Source organism: Heteronotia binoei, chromosome 8 (genome assembly GCF_032191835.1).
Source record: "Heteronotia binoei isolate CCM8104 ecotype False Entrance Well chromosome 8, APGP_CSIRO_Hbin_v1, whole genome shotgun sequence".
NCBI classification, from domain to species: Eukaryota; Metazoa; Chordata; class Lepidosauria; order Squamata; family Gekkonidae; genus Heteronotia; species Heteronotia binoei.
In genome coordinates, this window is record NC_083230.1 from 30,113,290 (window position 1) to 30,133,880 (window position 20,591).

General features: G+C 43.8%; 1 protein-coding gene across 3 annotated transcripts in view; it reads right to left on the reverse strand.

The window, feature by feature from the left end:
- The window catches only part of ST7 (suppression of tumorigenicity 7), a 160,141-nt gene extending 147,910 nt beyond the window's left edge, over window positions 1–12,231 (reverse strand). For all 3 annotated transcript variants that reach the window (XM_060244850.1, XM_060244851.1, XM_060244849.1), the window contains exon 1: window positions 12,034–12,231. In XM_060244850.1, coding sequence (XP_060100833.1) covers window positions 12,034–12,184 — 151 coding nt within the window. In that variant the 5' untranslated portion in view covers window positions 12,185–12,231. The remainder of the gene's footprint in view (window positions 1–12,033) is intronic.
- Window positions 12,232–20,591: the final 8,360 nt, after the last annotated feature.

A 20,591-nucleotide genomic window follows, 5' to 3' on the forward strand; every position in this document is an offset into this window, starting at 1 on the left:
ACACACACATATATATATATATATATATATATATATATATATATATATATATATATATATATATACATACATACATACACATACATACACATACATACATATATACACATACATACATACACATATATACATACATACACATACAGATATATACACACACACACCTACACCCACACACATACATATACATACATATACAAACATACATACATACACACACACACACACATACACAAAAATATATTCACACTCATCTTCCCAGATCTAAACGTGCATATCTTTAATACTCACTAACATTCATATCCACTCACATCCAGTCCTATAGCTGTTTTAAAGGTCAAATCCCTTTTACTATATTAACTGCATCTTCCAGTCTATTTTAACTTCAAGCAACACAAAACAAGGCAAAAAATAGCTTAAAAAGGATTACAAAATTATTGAGGGATATGAACAAAGAGCCTCTATACCACAAGACAAAAATGGTCTAGTTCTGGTTCTTCAGCTCCATTTACAAAGATCAGACCTAAAGAACAAAAGAAATTATTACTTAAACAAATATTAAAAGGACTAAAGTAAACGATCTATCTAGTACAGTGTCTGCTTTCGCTACTATGAGTTAACATGCGGCTTCTCTGGCCTTGGTTTCCCGTTGCATGTCACATTCTCTGCTAGAACGGACTTAAAAAGGTTAAACAGAGTCCCTCCGTCCGCCAAACCAAGGCGAAGACAAACAAATAAAAGTTGAAGCCTTGGCGTCTGTGCTCAGATTTATGGCATAGTGTCCGGCTCTGCTCACAGCCGGGTAGAGTCTTACTTTAAACAGACGCGTTGTCAGGACAGTATCAGGGTTTGATGCGTGGCTCTTTCTGCTTCGGCTCCTTATTGTTGAGCACGATCTCGGCTGAAACGAATTTAGAATAGCCAAACAGAGTCTCACGTATAGCAGACGTTTTATAATCAGGTCTTCATCTCAGTAAGAGTTTGCTTAAGTTAACTTCAGCGTTAATTATCTGATTGCTCCAGAGACGACAGTTGATTTTCTTCTTCCTGGGTGATGGTTATGTTCATGGCTGCCAGTAACGCCTTTCCAGTGATCCCATCTGAAGCCTGGAAGAGCCCGCCGTTTTTAAATACTAGTATGTCTGAGACTGGGCTCCAACGGAATCTGATCTTTTTTTCAAAGAGCTTGGCTGACACGATCTTCAGTTGACGGCGTTTCTTTAATGCCTCCGGTGAGAGGTCAGTGAGAATAATAGTTTTTTTCCCTTTGAATTTGAAATCCGTTTTTCGCGCCTCCTGGAGCACAGCGTCACGCACATCCAAAGAGGTGAACTGAATTAGTATATCTCTCGGCCTGTTCTTCCCAAGGGCTCTTGCACCCAATCTATAGGCTTTAGATATGGAAGATCGCAAAATCTCTTCAGATGTCACAGATTTATTAAGCCATTCCGCCATTAGCTTTGTTAAGGTGGTGTTTTCTTCCGCGCCTTCTTCTATCCCTCTTATTTTCAAATTTCGGTCCCGCCAACGACATTCCAGGGCTGCTATTTTTTCTGTTACTTGTGCATCAAAGTTTTGTAGGGCTTTTATTTCCTCTTGCGTTGTATATATCATTTCAGTGGCATTCTCAGCCATTTTAGCTGTTTCTTTAAGCTCAGCTGTCAGCGAATCTAGCTTAGAGTTGATCGGCTGCAATAATGCTGACATCGAGTTGGTAAAGAACAAACAGATTTCCTCCTTAAAGATGGATAAGTCCTTTTTTGTTATTGGGCTTTCTTCAGCCTTAGAGTTCTCATTTTGAGCAGAGTTGGTAACAGGCGCCATTTTTATTAACGGAGGAGGCCCTGTCTCACCCCGAGAACTTTTGGTATTTACCGAAGGAAAAAAACTATCAACAGACTTATCTTGCTTTTTTGTTGATCTGGGGGTCTTCCGGGAGCTTCTCTTCATTTTTTGTCAGGAATATAGTTATCCATAACGTTTTTTTTCCAGAGTGGGGAGGATAGGAGAGGAGAGCTAGCTTAAAACACGTCCACCATCTCAAAGCGACGCTCCGCCCCCCCAATCCCTTCTTGAAGCTGTCTATGCTTTTAGCTACCATCACCTCCTGTGGCAGTGAATTCCATATGTTAATCACCTTTTTGGGTGAAGAAATACTTCCTTTTATCCATTCTAACCTGACTGCTGAGCAATTTAATTGAGTGTCCATGAGTTCTTGTATTGTGAGAAAGGGAGAAAAGTACTTCTTTCTCCTTCTCTGTCCCATGCATAATCTTGTAAACCTCTATCATGTCAACCCTCAGTCGACGTTTCTCCAAGCTAAAGAGCCCCAAGCACTTTAACCTTTCTTCATAAAGAAAGTGTTCCAACCCTTTAATAATCCAGGGGTGTCAAACTCATTTGTTATGAGGGCCGGATTTGACATAAATGAGACATTGTTGGGATGGGATGAGCTATGTCGAGCCGGGCCATGAGTGTACCTATTTAAGATTAGGTAGCAGAGATATAAACTTTTAAAAGGACACAGACAAACACGACTACAGATTTTTAAACTTAAAATAAAACATGCTTAAAACATTAGTTCTTGTTGGTCTTAAAGGTGCTTTCTTTGTATTTCTCCCATGGGATCCAGGAAACTGGGAAAGGAAGCTCTGGCCCTTTCCCTCCTTCCCCAGGGGACCAGGAGGGGAAGGAGCCTCAACCAATGGAGAAAACAGAGGTTTTCCTCTGTAGCTCCTGTGTGATTGAGCAAGCCTTGAAAAGCAAGTTCAGGGGAGGGATGGCAGCTCAGTGGTAGAGCATCCGCTTGGTAAGCAGAAGGTCCCAGGTTCAATCCCTGGCATCTCCAACTAAAAAGGGTCCAGGCAAAATAGGTGTGAAAAACCTGACCTTGAGACCCTGGAGAGCCACTGCCAGTCTGAGTAGACAATACTGACTTTGATGGACCGAGGGTCTGATTCAGTATAAGGCAGCTTCATATGTTCATATGAGATGCAGGAGGACGCAAAAGAGAGGTAGAAGGATGCAGACAAGAGCCAGTTGCTTGAGGGGCTGATAGGAGCCCTCTGGGGGCCTGATTTGGCCCCCGGGTCGCATGTTTGACACCCCTGCTTTATCATTCTAGTTGCCCTTTTCTGCACTTTTTGCTATAATATCTTTTTGAGATGTGGTGACCAGAATTGAACATAGTACTCCAAATGAGGCCATAAGTACTTTGCTCTAAAACTCTTGAACTGACTGGGCATTGCCATCAACAATGATAAAAAGGTCCCTAACTGTTTACATTTTTCCCAACATCATGGCCTGATACATCTTTTCCCCCTCTCTCCCAGTTTTTTCAATGTCTAACTTGACAAAGAGTTACAGAGAACTCAGAAGCATGTATACAATGCTGTGTTTTTTCAGTTAGTCCTAATAAAAGGATTGCTGCTGTTTTTAACCAAAGGCTCTCCAGTTCTGCCCCCAACTATATCTCTAATCAGTATATGCTTTCTTCACACCCCCATGTTTTATGCATTTCACCCTTCCCATCATCTAACTTTCCTATCCTTTACCAAGCTCTTTTTATCTACCTACTATCTTTATTGTTTAATACGGGATGTAACTCCCCCCCCCCAATGCAAGAATCATCTTTTTTTTTTAAGTGCAGGGTCTGTTGCACTGGGACAGAATGGTAGCAGTTCATTTTATAAACACAATTTCACATTCACTAAAAAGTTTGATCCAGTACGGAGACACATGCTTAAACCCATCAATTTCAATGAACGCATTCAACTCTGTGCCATATTGTGACAGATACCATTACATTTAATTTGTAATTTAACTATACAAGATGCTGAATAAAAACAAGGCAAATATGAAAAAAAAAATAGTAGTTTTGAAGCAATTTATCCAAGTTCACATTCTGAGGGTATTTGGAAAATATGCAGCTTTAAGGGAACTATTAAAAAAATCCAAAGCTAAATACACAAACTGATTATTTGGGACTAAGAAAAGAACACATTAATCTTTGCATGCTTATTTTAGTTACTTGCCTGACAATGACTGTGCTGTTCTCTTTCCTTGCTAGCAATAATCATAATATTCCAAAGGCTATTTCCCATCATACACTTAATAATTTACACCACAGTGGTGGGCTGCCAGACCCTGGCAACCTATGGGAGGCTGGGGGAGTGGAGGCAGGGACAGGGGTGGCTGCCAGCGATGGTGTGGCATCACTTCCGGATTTCCCCTGGATTTGACATTATGTCTCTCTAGGACCTCACCAGCAGCAGGTTCCTTTCATGTGTTGTGGGGAGGAAAAGCTGGCTGCTTCCTTGTCCTGGACCCCTCCCTCCGCTTCCTTTGGCAGCTGCTGGCTCCCTTGCAGTGTGAAAGGGAAACTTAGGGGGGTCCTTGGAATGCACCTGGCCCTTGGGCTTGGTGCTCTTTTTTGGAGTTGGAGTTTATTGGCTGAGTTGGACTTTTCTGCGCCTGTGGCTCATTGACCAAAACTATAATGAAAAAGGGCCAGTCTAGCCTGCCTGGGAATAGGCATGAAAGATTGACATTGTAAAATAAAAGGTGGGAGGCCCAGGACTTAAAATGCTCAGACTGGAGTTCAGCAGGAAGCAATCCTATCCCGCCGCCCAATTCATTTGGGAGTAAGCCCTAGCAGGTTTGCCAGTTCCAGTTTAGGAAATTCCTGGAGATTGGGGGCTGTGCCTTGGGCAGGGAAGAGCTGAATGGATCCCTAGATCCACCCTTGAAAGTGGCCATTTAGTCTGGTAAATTCTGGAGATCAGTTGTCTTTCCCAGAGAACTCCAGCTCCTTGACCCCACCCTCATTTGGCTCCATTCCCCAAATCTCCAGGTATTTCCAAACCCAGAGCTGGCAACCCTAGCTGGCAGTCCAGTCCATCACCATCTATGCCCTGTTCAAAGTGGTTTTCTCTTAAAACTACTTGCTGACAAGGGTATTAAGTTATCCTTTTTACAAAATGAGTACAAGCTTACAACCAAGGCTCACTAATGCAATATAACTTTCAGTTTTGATCTTGCGTATCAACAGGTTTTTTGGGTGCCCAGATGGCTTCTTATCCAAGACAAATTATCCTGGCTGGCTTTCCTACACCTTTTTAGAACAAGAGACAGTTCTGAAGAGCTCATTTTATCTGCAGGAAGCAGCGATGCAGAAACAGTAGCCACCACAGTGTCAATACTTGTATGGGAGACCATGAAGGAAAACTCTGCAGAGGAAGACAATGACAAACCACTTCTGCTTCTCACTTGCCTTGAAAGCCCCCTGCTGGGATCACCATAAGCTACATACTTACGTAATTATGCATACTTTCATAATCATGGATGATAATGTTAATGGCAATCTGTTTTTGTGAAGTGATGTTATCATTTTTTTTTGTTCTAAGTTCTTATTATTTTAATTGTATGTCATTGCCTGCCTAGGATCAGAGCTTTCTGGGAGGAAGTTATAAATATTTTAAATAAGTAGCACTACTGGTGAAAACCAAATTCTAGTACAGATAGTTACTATCTATATGTGCAAAATATACATCTAGCAAACGTTCCAAAGAAATATTTACACGGGAGCAAACTTAACACAAAGGTGGTATTGTTACTTCTGTTTCTCTCACACTGCAACTAATTCTCAGAGCCATGGTTCAGAACAGATGGTGGTTGCAGTCATTTGCTTCCTAAATGCTTTGAAAAGCACAGTTCTGGCAGCAGGTTTCCCATTTTTAAGGAACTTTAAGGCAGAGGTGTCAAATGTCCATCCGATGGGCCAGAACCAGCCTTCCTAGAGCTTTAATCTGGCCCAAGGGGCTCTTTTCTCCCCCTCTCCCCTCTCCTGTCCTCACCCTTTGAAGCTTCAAGGCTGCTGAAGTTCCCAAGGCTGCTGAAGTTCTTCCTTGTCTTTGCAAGCTGAAGCAGGAAGCAATTCTGGGCTTGCAAAGCTGCAAGGAATGGACTTTCCATTAAGATTTCTGTGCTCTGGGAGTAGACCTTAATGGAAAATCCATTCCATGTTTTCCTTGCAGCTTTGTCTGTGCTGCAATGTATTTTAATGGAGAGGAGCTCAGTCTCACTTTTCAGTGTTTATATGGCCAATTAGAAGCTGTTCCTTGCTGGAATTGCATGACTTTGCAAATAAAGGCTTGATGGCTTGAGGCAGCATGTCTCTGCTGAATGGACCTTAAAACTGGTGCCTAGTGAGTACTCTAACCAGGGAACCCACAGCCAAAGGGGGATATTACACTGAAAAGCCACTGCCAGTCTGAATAGACCTGGGGGCAGGCGGAGAAGCTTGCAATGCCCAGCCATTTCATGTTTTCCTAAGCCCAGAGCATTTTAATTTTTGGTTTATATCTTTAATATCTACTGTGATCCTTAGACATTTTCTTGATGTTTTATTTTTAAAATTGTATTGCCAAATTCCACTATTCCTCCACTTTTCCATTTTAAACAAAACATTGCAAGAGTTTTAAGCATGTTTGTATTTCAAGTATAAAATAATATCTTTAATTGTGTTTCTCTGTATCCTTTACAAAGTGTATATCTCCAGTACCTGCTTTGGGTAATTTTAATGGATTTATTTAAAACATTCACATCTTGCCTTTTCACTAAAAGGTCCAAGGTAGCTCACAAAAATTGTGTTAAGGGACATCAGTATTTGAAAGAAAGCAAAATATTAAATCACAATTATATGAATTTATTCAAGAATGTTTCAGCATATTTGCTGAAAGACGCTGCAACGGTGTGATAAGGCTGTGCTCAAACTAAAAGGAGTTACAAACCTAGATAAGAGACCAACAGTTAGCCATATAGATTTGATCATATGTAAAGATTCGTCACTTTCCTAGATCACACAGTTACTAATAAGATGCATTCATTGTAGGGTTGTCAGCTCTGAGTTGGGAAATATATGGAGATTTGGAAGATGGATGAAGCAGGGGTAGGGAGGGGAAAGAATTCAGCCGGGCATAATGCCATAGAGTCTACCCTCCAAAGTAGCCATTTTCTCCAGAGGAACTGTACTTGGTCAACTGAAGATCAGTTGTAATAGTAGATTTCCAGGTGTCACCTGGAGTTTTGCAACCCTAAACAGTTATCTCTGTAAAGTAGAATGCCAAATTGCATGTATAATTGATAAGAGCAGAAGCCTACTGTCTGGGTTGGAACGGCCCATCCTCTCTCAGAGTGCTGGCATCCTGTACCTCCAAGGGCTCTGCTCCATGCCAGAGGGGGGGCAGGACTCAGAGAGAACAGAGTGCTTGCCGACCAGGCAGAATCACCTGACTCTGTGGAGTTGCTGGGCTGAGAGAGTCAACTCTCCCGTGCTCCATTTCTGAGGCCATAAGCGACCCCTAGGCCTCCCTCTACGTCAAGGCTGATACATAGAGGAATTGAATCCACTTGTTCTAGATGCCAGGTCTCTCTGTGCAGGCCAGTACAAAATTGCAGCACCACCACTGAAAAAGCCCTGCCCACATATGATAGAACCTGGAACAGAGCCTCCACAGTTTATGTTAAAGAACAAGAAAGCTATGTGGGAGTAACAGTAGGGTTACCAAGTCCCTCTGTTGCTGTGGTGGGGGACTCCTTTCGGACATGCAAAGTGTGCGGGGCGCAATGACATCACCAGGATGTGACATCATTGCACAGGGCATGTCACACTGGGGATGCTCTAGGATTTATGGTAAAAACTCTGTAAAGAAATAGTATTGCAGTTTGTAAACATTCTGAAGGGCAATCCCAAATAGATTTCATTACAGAAACCCAGCCTAGAGGTTACCAACACCATGTATGACAATGGGCAAATTCTTGTCACTGAGGAAGAAAAGGAAAGATCCCTTGTGTAAGCACCAGTCGTTTCCGACTCTGGGGTGACGTTGCTTTCACAACGTTTTCACAGCAGACTTTTTTTTACAGGTTGGTTTGCCATTGCCTTCCCCAGTCATCTATACTTTCCCCCCAGCAAGCTGGGTACTCATTTTACCGACCTTGGAAGGATGGAAGACTGAGTTAACCTCGAGCCGGCTACCTGTAAACCCAGCTACCACCGGGGATCGAACTCAGGTCGTGAACAGAGCTTAGGACTGCAGTACTGCAGCTTTAACACTATGCGCCACGGGGCTAGTTTCACTGAGGAAAGATCATAGCTAATGTAACAGATGAGACTGGTAGACAGTACAAACAGAGCCTGAATACATGGTTTAAAAAATAACTAATGCAACAACTGACATTCAATAGAACTCTCAATACAAAAGTCCACAATTATCTCCATGGCTTATCATTCCCTGGAATAAAACCTTATTTTCTTCACTAATACTGAATCACTTTCTAAGGATAGTGTGTTGATTAATTTCATTTTTCATAAAGTTAACAAAGCATAAGCATTCCATGTTGCCACTGTCATCTACAAAAGTTTGCGAGTTCAAATCCATATTCCTGGGTCCACACCTTGTGAAAAGATACCCAAGATAGAACTAGGAAGTAAATTAATTAGAATTTTTATTTGGTTGAAAATACCCATCTTTTCACCCCTTTTGAATCCCCTCTTGCCACAGACACCATATCAAAAATTAACAGTATGTGGCACAGTCTTTAGATTGTTGGAGTAAGATCTGGGAAATTCAGGTTCAAATCCCTTCTTTGCCATGGAAACTTGATGGATGACCTTGGACCAGTCATACTCTCTCTGCCTTACCAACCTCATGAAGCGGTTGCAAGGATAAAGATACAGTGGAGGAAACGAGAACAAGGTACGCTGCTTTGGGTCCCTTTTGGGAGGAAGGCAGGGCATAACCAAACAAATAAATAGAAATAAACAAACAAAATATCACTACTCGCACCATTCTGTAGCATTCGTATTTTCTTCTCAAGAACAAACACAATGCTGATCAAATGCAACTTTTTTATCTAACAGGAAGATTTTGAAACATGCCATTGATCTCTGTTCCTGTTCAACAGAAGTGCCTCTGTCATAGTTCTGTGCTTACTGTTCTCTTCCCTACCCTGTTAATGGCTTTTGAACGTTGCCTGACAAGATCCACAAGCACAAACAACCATTTAAAACACTGAACCCTGGTTGCTGCTTCTCAAGAAAGAAAGAAGGTTGGAAGGGACCAACTCAGCATGGGATAATGGCTAGAGCGGGGGTGTCGAACTCATTTGTTATGAAGGCCAGATCTGCCATAAACGAGACCTTGAGGCACCGAGCCATGTTGGGCCGGGCCATGTGTGTACCTATTTAAGATTAGGTAGCAGACACAAGACAGAAGACAGAAGTTCTCCACCAGCCTGCACCCCAGGAAGATTATCACCCTCCCTGCATCACTGTGGGTGAATCAGTTCTGAAGACAGTCCAGCAGTTCAGCTACCTGGGGTGCATCATCTCCTCAGATGCCAAGATCGACAAGGAGATTGACAACAGGCTGGCAAAGGCAAACCGTGCATTTGGCCGACTGCACAAAAGAGTGTGGAGCAACAAGCATCTGAAAAAAGGCACAAAGATCAATGTTTACAAAGCGGTTGTGAGGACAACCCTCATCTATGGCTCCGAATCGTGGGTTTTATACCGTCATCACCTGCGACTCCTTGAGCGCTTTCATCAGCGCTGCCTTCGCACCATCCTCAACATCCACTGGAGTGACTTTGTGACCAACACTGAAGTCCTCAAACAGGCAGAGGTTACCAGCATCGAGGCACTGCTGTTGAAGACGCAGCTGCGCTGGGCAGGGCATATTTCTAGGATGGAAAACCACCGCCTTCCCAAGATTGCCCTGTATGGCGAACTCTCCACCGGCCATCGAAATAGAGGGGCACCAAAGAAGAGGTACAAGGACTCCTTGAAGAAATCCCTTAGCACCTGTCACATCAACCATCACCAGTGGTCTGACCTAGCCTCAGATCGCAAAGCATGGAGGCACACCATCCACCAGGCTGTCTCTTCCTTTGAGAACACACGCATAGCTGGTCTTGAGGACAAAAGGAGATTGAGGAAGAATCGCACTGCTACAGGACCAACCCTAAATCAGACTTTTCCCTGCAGCCGCTGTGGCCGGACCTGCCTGTCCCACATTGGTCTTGTCAGCCACCAGCGAGCCTGCAGCAAACGTGGACTATTGCACCCTTCTTAAATCTTCGTTCGCGAAGCCAAGCCGAGAGAGAGAGCAGACACACACACACACATATATATATTAAAAAACTTAAAACATGCTTTAAAAGATAGCACTGATTGGTCTTAAAGGTGCTTTCTTTGTATTTCTCCCATGGGATCCAGGGAACTGGGCAAAGGAAGCTCTGGCTCTTTCTTTCCTTCTCCAGGGACTGGGGGGGGGGGCAGCCTCAGTCAATAGAAGGAAGAGAGGTTTGGCTCAGTAGCTCTGCTGTGTGATTGAGAGAGCCTGGCAAAGCAAACTATTCCTCCCCCCTTCCTCCCCAAGGGAGGAGCCTTGGCCAATGGAGAAAATAGAGGTTTTGCTCTGTAGCTCCTGTGCAACTGAGCAAGCCTAACAAAGCAAACTGTTATGCAGAAGGAAGCAAGAGAGAGGGAGAAGGAAGCATATGACAGCCAGTTGCTCAGGGGCCTGATAGGAGCTCTCTGGGGGCCTGCTTCAGCCCCCAAACTAAATGTTCGACACCCCTGGGCTGGAGTGCTAGATTGGTCTGGGAACCCTACTGAGTATCCTTGGGCCAGTCACTTTCTTTTAGCCTATCATACTTCAAAGTACTATTGTGAGGATAAAATGGAAGAAAAGAGAATGATGCTGCCCTAAGCTTCTTGAAGAAAAGGCTCAATAAAAATACAGAATACATAAATATAAATTAAGATGCCACTCTATCTCCTCTACAAGGAAAGGCAGTTGATTTTAGAAAAGGATATTAAGGAACAATGTAATTAAAAGAGAGAGAACAGTGAAGAGAAAGAATGATACTGGAATATCTTCCTCTACTTCTCCTGATTTGTATTAAGTCCAGCAAACAAAACAAAACAAAAACCTACTTCATGCAACTCACGGATAACTTGTAAAATGCACTAGTTGTTCTGCCCATAGATGTCTTTCAAAGAAAGAAAATTAGCAAATGCACAGGGCATTAGTTCTATTAACAGCCCTTGGCTATGATAATAAAATATGTACAACAGCAGTATCATTCTGAATATGAGAGACTGTGGAACAAACTGAGTGTCCGCAGGCTCTGCCGGTGAACTTCCAAAGGTAGTTGAGTTACTGCCGGTGATAACATAACGCAGACTTCTCTATGTGGGTTGCTGTTCTTTCTCACTATTTTTATTTACATTATATATTTTGTGTTGCTTTGTATGATGCTTCGAGTCCCCAGCAGCGAGAAAAGAAGGGTGAAAATACATATGCAAATAGATCAAAATTATTGGGGATGGGGGGAGATGAAAACATCCCTGGGATGTCTTTTTATTATATTCCTATAAATATAATGTAGGAAGAAAACAGAGCAGTAGTCTTGCAAATATTCCTCCCTCCCCCCCCCCCTGCATGCCGTGTGAGGTCTTCCCTCCTCCAGGGCAGGGGGTCATAAAGCCACCATTTATTATAAAGGGAAACGGGGGAGGGGGAGTGGAGGGATTAACTACCTTCTGGCTGTGTTATCCGTATTAGGTTCAGGCGCTTGGGAAGCAGCAGGTTACAAGAGACGATGCCGGAGCACTATGATTCCGTCATACTCCAATCCCAAACTGCCCTGCAAACGCGACCTCCGCAGACCACCGGGGGGAGTCGAGAGTGCCAGCAGCTGCTCACAAAGTAACGGTGCCTCGTAAAAGGGGGAGGGGAGGAGGTGGCACAGAAAGTTTCCAACAGGAGCTGGGGGGGGGGGCGGTGTTTGCCGCCTCCAAAACCATCACCCCTTTGCAGGCGACGGCCGCCCTTTCTCCCCCGCTTTCCCGCCCAGCTGCCGCTCTTCCTTTTTCTCTTGGGCTCTTTCTCGCAGCGAGTTGGCCCCCCCTGAGTAAAGTTCGAGCAGGAGTAGCGCGCGCGGAGTAGCGCGTCAGTTACCTACCTGCGCTCAGATTCTCGTGGACCTTCAAAGGCACCCTCAGGATGTAGACGAGGAAAAGCACGACGAAGAACCAGAGCGTCCAAAGAGAAGTCCACGACCAGACGATGCAGGATTTGAGCTGCTCCAGAAAGCCGGCCCCAGCTTCAGCCATGTTTTTGGAGAGAGAGAGAGAAAGAAAGACGGGAGGAGGGGGAAGGAGGGAGGAAGCCCCACGCGCACTTTCCAGCCGGCCTTGCTCGCTGCCTGCCGCAGGCTCGCCCTGTGCAGCCAGGGGGATGATTCACGGCTCCCACAGTATCGTGTCCATTCCGCCCCCTCGCAGGATTCCCAGGCAGGCGTCTCTTGGAGCCGCTGCGCGACGAGTAAACAAAAGGCAGCAGGCAGAAGAGCCCACCTGTGCCTCTGCGCACCCAACCGGACGCTTTGGCACCTTCCCAGCCAGCTTGCCGGGCCATACACTATAGCAACTTGTGGTGGAGATGGAGAGAGGTGGCGTGGGCTTGCTCGGTCAAGTTGACCCTGGTGTGGTCTTCTCGAGCCAGACGCCAGCAGTCGAAAACATTTATAGAGGAAAATGGTAATGGGCTTGCTTATTTGTTGAAAATATTTAACAACCCCCCCCTCCCTCCTCCCACAAGTGAGGTCCTGATGTAGGTAACAATCAACCCGCAAAATACAATAAAGATCATACAGAGTTCCTTGCGGTAGACAAACACTTAGCCATAGGGTTGCCAATTCCCAGGTGGGGGCAGGGGATCCCCCGGTCTGGAGGCCTTCCCCCCGCTTCAGGGTCGTCAGAAAGCGGGGGGGGGGGAGGGGAGGGAAATGTCTGCTGGGAACCCTATGGAGATTTATTCCCATAGAAAATCATGGAGAATTGATCTGGGGCTCTGGGGGGGTGGCTGGTTTTTTTGGGTAGAGGCACCAAATTTTCAATATAGCATCTAGTGCCTCTCCCCAAAATACCCCCAAGTTTCAAAAAGATTGGACCAGGAGGGTCCAATTCTATGAGCCCCGAAAGAAGGTGCCCCTATCCTTCATTATTTCCTGTGGAAGAAAAGAATTGAAAAGGTGTGCCGTCCCTTTAAATGTGATGGCCAGAACTCCCTTTGGAGTTCAATTATGCTCGTCACAGCCTTGATCTTGGCTCCACCCCTAATGTCTCCTGGCTCCACCCCCAAAGTCTCCAGATATTTCTTGAATTGGACTTGGCAATCCTATTTAGCCAAGATAGGAACATTGTATTAACAGTTTCCCCATAAGAAGAAGAGACGCCAGCAATTCCAGTAACAACTTCACGGCTGTCGCAGCTGCCTGGAATCTGGTGGGAGACTAGTTAACCTGCTTACATTTAAAGCCCGGTGTAGGAGGGAGATGCAGCAGCTACCCCATGCTCAGCAGGCCTGCAAACCTGTCAGGGCACAACAGCACTTGGCTGGCCACAGCCCCCAGCTACCAGGCCTGCACTGCTCGGCCAAGGGAGGGAGGCAAGTCTTTTCTATCAGTATCGCAGCTAGGCCACCATTGTCATCACTTGCTGAGCCAAGGGCTACCACTGGTGCTCACCCTCTCATTTTCCTTCCCTCACACATTATTCGCAGTCTCATTGCCCTTCTTGGTAGTAGCTGCATTCAGGTCGCTCCATCCATCCAGCAGGGAAGGGCAGGAATCCCAAGTGCACGTTCAGCTGGACTTGGCAGGGTGACCAGCTGCGCTATGTGCTCACTTTTCTTCCTTGGCTCTTTTGCTTTTTCACCCCGGTCTAGGTCTCCAGGTGACCTCTGTGGTGGTGAAGAGCTTGCAAGGCTGCCTAGTTCCCCTTCTTTCCCTGCTTCACTTGAGACTAAGCCTGCATTAAGTACCTCCTCAACCTTCGGGAGCCACACAGTATGTGTGAAAGAGCTGCATGTGCCTCCCAAGCCAGTTTGGCCGCCCCTGATATAAAGAATAATTTCCCAAGCCTCTTCATGATCTGGGTACTTGTCATGGTCTATCTGTTGCTTAGTCCCAAGCTAAGAGTTCAAAAATATGATAGAAGCTGCATTGCACGAAACGGAAGGCTGTACATTTTATCCCTTTGTGTTCATAAAGGTAAAGGTAGTCCCCTGTGCAAGCACCAGTTGTTTTCTACTCTGGGGTGACGGTGCTTTCACGTTTTCACGGCAGACTTTTTACGGGGTGGTTTGCCATTGCCTTCCCCAGTCATCTACACTTTCCTCCCAGGAAGCTGGATACTCATTTTACTGACCTCAGAAGGATGGAAGGCTGAGTCAACCTGGAGCCGGCTACCTGAACCAGCTTCCACTGGAATCGAGCTCAGGTTGTGAGCAGAGGGCTCCGACTGCACTCTGCGCCACGGGGCTCTAAATGCCAAGGGCTAGGGGTGGGTGGGAAGACAGCAAGGGCATGGGTGACTGATGGAGTTAGTCACCCATGTGTTCATGCACATGCATTAATATGATCTACAGACAAAATGTATCTTCTACCCTTCAGACATGTAACTTTGTTATAAAACAGATTTAACAAAAGTTATTCCAGTATTTTGCTGCTACAGACTTAACAGGGCTTGGAATCTGGAATTAACTTCACTATTGAGGGTTGCTGTCGTATAATGATTAGTGTGTCAGACTAGGATCTCGGAGGCTCAGGTTCAAATCTCCACTCTGTCATGGAAGTTTTCTGGGTGACCTTGGGTCAGTTGCAGGCTTTCAGCCTAATTTATCTCACAGGGTTGTTGTGAGGTTAAAATGGAGGATGATAATGTAAGCCTCTTTGAGACCCAACAGAGAGAAAGGTGGGTATAAATGAAGTAAATAAATAAACTTTCTGATGAAAAAACAGATCACTTTTAGCAAGGCTATAATCAGATTTTCTTATAGCTGAACATCAGCTAACCATTAAATCATAACATCAGTATTTGCCACCAATTAGTCACGAAGACTGAAAACCAATGCACAAGCCACTTAGGCACACTGGAGTCCTCATCCTTCTGTGCATATTTAATAAGGCACAAAGTCTTTGGGGGGGGGGAAGCCTTTCCTTCAGCTTATAACTAAAGCAAGCAAATATTTTACTTTTTGAAAGTGAAGTGTTCTTTCTTTCTAGCAAAAAGGCCATATCAATTATAATCAATTAAGCGATACATCTGGCAGCCTCCCTTGTGAGTTCATCCTCCGGGTTCATAGGAGTCTATTTCTCCTGAACCAGTAACAGTTCGCTTGTGGCACATTAATGTATCTCAGCTTAGAGTTGGAAAATTACCGGTCTAGACAGACACTGGAAAACAAATTAAAATGGAAACTTCCCAGAGGACATCAGCAAAGTTGTCACATGCAGTAACCTAGACATGGTCTGCATTTTGCTCCAGATACAGAAGCATTATTTGCAAATGAATCACCTAAAGTATTCCTAAATTATAGCTTTATTAACCAACTGCTAAACCATTCAATCTCTTCCTTAACAACCTGGCTATTCAACTGTCTGGTCCTGCCATAGTCCAAAACTCAGTGCATTACATGTACCCTTGTTACTTTATGCTGATACGGTGCTGTTGTCCTGCTCTAGAGTGGGCTTAAGACGTCTGTTGTCCTGTTGTGTTCTGTATTTTACTAGTAATAAGCTCCAGCTCAATTATGAGAAGTCCAAAATCTTAGTTTTCTCAAAAAAGTGGAGACTTTACAAATGGGTTACTGATGGTAAAGAAATAGAGCAAGTCAAGTATTTTAAATACTTAGGTGTTTATTTTCAGTATAATGTGACTTGGTCTACCCATAGCAAGTATGCAGTGAAGATAGCTAACATCAGTGCATCTGCCATAGCTTGCTTTTTTATGGCAGAGGTAACCAATTTGTGCAAGCTGCCATAAAAATATTCAAAGCCAAAGTTATTTTACAACTTCTGTATGGCATCTCAATCTGGATTGGATGTTGGATCTTATGAATGTGCTATCGAACATGTCCAATCCAAATTCCTGCGTAAAATTTTGGGCATGCCAAAATGTGTCCCATGCGCAGTTATCTGCTTAGAAACTGGCATGTCTTTAATGGTTACTAGTGCATGGCTCATGACCTTCAAATTCTGGCTACTCTTGCACTACAACTCTAAACCGGGGAGCTATATCTCTCAAATGCTCTCTGAATTTAATTTGTCAAATTGGTCAGCACATATTGAGAGAAAAATCAAAGCAATGGGTTTATCCCTAAAACTATTGTCCATGCTGTCCTTCACCACTGCAGTCCAACAAATTAAAAACAGGTTGCTAGATATACAGGCTGGCTAAGAAAACTTGCTCCCCACTGAGTTTTGAGATCTCTCTTAGTACTGGGGAAATGGCCTCATATCTATCCGTCTTGTAGGTGCCACAGCAGCATAGAGCTTTTTCCCTTGCCAGATGCAACGCCATGCCCTCTGCCATTCTTTATGACAGATTTAACAAGACAGCCTATTCAGTCAGATACTGTCTCTGTAAGCAAAAGTATGTGGAGTCAGTTACTCATATTCTTCTTTATTGTAATTTGTATACAGATCTTCGTCACAAGTATTTACATCCTCTTTTAGTTAGCATGGTTGATTGTTCTGATGCACTTAAGGTCTATAGTCTTTTGAACGATACTTCATCTAGTGTCAGGAAGTGGCTAAGTTTCTTTATTCTGTTTTAAAGGGATGTCAGAGAATCTCATAGAAACAGTTTATGTTTATGCTTTCCCTGATGTATACGTATGCAATCGTTCCATTTTATCTTTTTTAACCAATTTGCTCTGATACATATATCTAAATATTTTATGCCAATAAAGGCTAACTTGACTTGACTTGACTTAACCAATTGCTAAACCAAAAAAGTTTTGGCTTTTGTAGCTGTGTAACATATCTGAACCCAGACTAAATGTGATCTATTGGAGCAGGAAATGGCAAACCACTCCAGTATCCTTGCCAAGAAAACCCCATGAACAGAAACAAAAGGCTAAAAGATTTGGCGCTGGAAGATGAGCCCCTCAGGTCAGAAGGTGCCCAATATGCTACTGGGGAAGAGCGTTCAAGTAACCACAGGAAGAGTGAAGTGGCTGGGCCAAAGCCGAAAGGACGCTTAGCTGTGGATGTGTCTGATGGTGAAAGAACAGTCCGATGCTGCAAAGAACAATACTGCACTGGAAAGTGGAATGTAAGATCTATGAATCAAGGTAAGCAAGATGTGGTCAAACAAGAGATGGCAAATCTGAACATCGACATCTTGGGAATCAGTGAACTAAAATGGACGGGAATGGGTGAATTTAACTCAGAGGATCACTACATCTATTACTGTAGGCAAGAGTCCTGTAGAAGAAATGGTGTGGTCTTCTTTATAGTTAACAAGAGAGTGAGGAAGGCAGTAATGGGATACAATCTCTAAAATCACAGAATGATCTCAGTCCATATCCAAGGCAAACCATTCAATATCACAGTAATCCAAATCTATGCCCCAACCACTGATGCAGAAGAGGCTGAAGTGGACCAGTTCTATGAAGATCTACAACACCTTCTAGAATTAACACAAAAAAAGATGCCAAAGCAGGAAGTCGAAAGGTGACCAGAACAACTGACAAGTTTGGCCTTGGAGAACAAAATGAAGCCGGGCAAAGGCTAATAGAGTTTTGTCAAAAGAACAAGCTGGTCATAGTGAACACCCTCTTCCAACAACCTAAAAGGCAACTCTACACGTGGACATCACCTGATGGGCAACACAGAAATCAGATTGATGGAGAAGCTCCTTACAGTCAGCAAAAACAAGACCTGGAGCTGACTGCGGCTCAGATCATGTGCTACTCATCGCAAAATTCAGGCTTAACTGAAGAAAACTGGGGAAGCCATTAGGCCATTCAGGTTTGACCTTGACCACATCCCTTATGAATATACAGCGGAGGTGAAGAATAGGTTTAAGGAACTAGAGTTGATAGACAGAGTGCCTGAAGAACTATGGACGGAGGTTCATGACATTGTCCAGAAGGTAGCAATCAGCACCACCCCAAAGAAAAAGAAATGCAAGAAAACTAAGTGGCTGTCTGATGAGGCTTTACAAATAGCTGAGGAAAGAAGGAAAGCGAAACGCAAAGGTGAAAAGAAAAGATTCACCCAACTGAATGTAGATTTCCAAAGAACAGCAAGGAGAGATAAGGAGGCCTTTCTGAAGGAACAATGCAAAGCAACAGAAGAAAATAATAGAATAGGATGGACAAGAGATCTATTCAAGAAAATTGGAGAAATCAAGGGAACGTTTTGTGCAAAGATAGCCATGATAAAGGACAAAAATTGTAGGAACCTAACAGAAGCAGAAGAGATCAGGAAGAGGTGGCAAAGATACACAGAAGAATTATACAAGATGGATCTCAATGTCCTTGACAATCATGACAGTGAAATCGCTGACCTTGAGCCAGACATCCTGGAGAGTTAAGTCAAATGGGCTTTAGAAAGCATTACTAACAACAAAGTGAGCAGAGATGATGGTATCCCAGTTGAGCTATTCAAAGTCCTAAAAAATGATGCTGTTAAAGTGATGCACACATTATGTCAACAAATCTGGAAAACACAACAGTGGCCACAGGATTGGAAAAGGTCAGTTTATATTCCAATCCCAAAGAAGGGTAATACCAAGCAATGTTCAAACTATCACACCATTGCACTCATTTCACATGCCAGCAAGGTCATGTTAAAGATCCTACAAGCTAAGCTTCAGCAGTATGTAGATCGGGAACTACCAGAAGTTCAAGCTGGATTTCGGAGAAGTAGAAGAACTAAAGATCAAATTGCCAACATTTGATGGATTATGGAGAAAGCACGGGAGTATCAGAAAAACGTCTATTTCTGCTTCACTGACTATGCTAAAGCCTTTGATTGTGTGGATCACAACAAACTGTGGCAAGTCCTTAAAGAGATGGGAGTACCAGACCACCTCACATTTCTCCTGAGAAACCTGTATAAGGGTCAAGAAGCAACTGTCAGAACGGGATATGGAACAACTGATTGGTTTAGAATATTGTCACCCTGCTTATTTAATTTATATGCAAAGTACATCATGTGGAATGTTGGCCTGGATGAAGCACAAACCGGAATTAAGATTGTTGGGAAAAACATCAACAACCTCAGATATGCAGATGACACTATTCTAATGGCAGAAAGTGAGGAGGACCTAAAGAACCTCTTGTTGAGGGTGAAAGAGGAGAGCACAAAAGTAGGCTTGAAACTCAACATAAAAAAACTAAGATAATGGCATCTGGCCCCATCACACCTTGGCAAGTAGAAGGGGAAGACCTGGAAGTAGTGGCAGACTTTACATTTCTGGGATCCAAGATCACTGTAGATGGTGACTGTAGCCATGAAATTAAAAGACGTTTGCTCCTTGGGAGGACAGGTATGGCGAACCTGGGCAGTATAATAAAAAGTAGAGACATCACCCTGCCAACAAAAGTCCGTGTAGTCAAAGCAATGGTATTCCCAGTAGTAATGTATGGCTGTGAGAGCTGGACCATAAGGAAAGCCGAGTGCAGAATAGATGCTTTTGAGATGTGGTGCTGGAGAAGAATCTTGAGAGTCCCTTGGACTGCAAGAAGATCAAATCAGTCAGTCCTAAGGGAGATCACTCAGACTGTTCACTGGAAGGTCAGATGCTAAAGTTGAAGCTCAAATACTTTGGCCACCAAATGAGAAGAAGATCCTGATGCTAGGAAAGACAGAAGGCAAAAGAAGAAGGAGACGGCAAAAGATGAGATGGCTGGACAGTGTTACTGATGTAACAAACACGAATTTGAGCAGACTTCAGAGGATAGTGGAAGACAGGAGCGCCTGGCGTGACTTTGTCCGTGGGGTCGCAAAGAGTTAGACTTGACTGTGCAACTGAACAACAAAAACATATTTGAAAATAGCACATTGAGTATTGCCCTACAAGGAGAGATAATCCTCTTTGAAGGCATAGTGAGTTTGGGCAAACAGAAGCATCATTGTATTTTTGGCTGGCATTGGCTTATCTACTCATATGTCAACAGAAAGCCTTAGCAGCCTTGGCCTAAGATGCCGAGCACAACAGTCTTCAGAGAATCTTACAATTAGAACTCCAAGGTCAATAAGAAACTAAAGAAGGTGTGTATTATCCAGAGTGACATCAGCAGTTTCAAACAATATTTTGTGGAGAAAATACCAGTTCTAGACTTAAGACACTTCTGCTTGTTATGCAAGTAGCAGTGAAAACAGAATGAAGCCATTCCTGAAAACAAACATGCTTTTGTGCTAGAGGATAGCTCCAAAAATTATGTATTTTGAAAAGTGATTTTTATGCATCACTCAGAAAATATGTCACATGCTTTAGTCACAGTGAACCATTGGCTGCTTCCATGCCAAGTCTTCCATTTGGGTTTGACTCCAAGTAGGAGTGGGGTTTTTTGGACTGTCCACATGACATTGTTTCCCAGTTGAACGTTGACTGTCCTTCCACAATCTTTGGCATGCTCTTCTCCAGACCTGCTTAGCTGTGATCTTTCCAGGAAAATTAGACTGAGACCTGGTTTCCCTACCATGTAGATGGGAAGATGCAG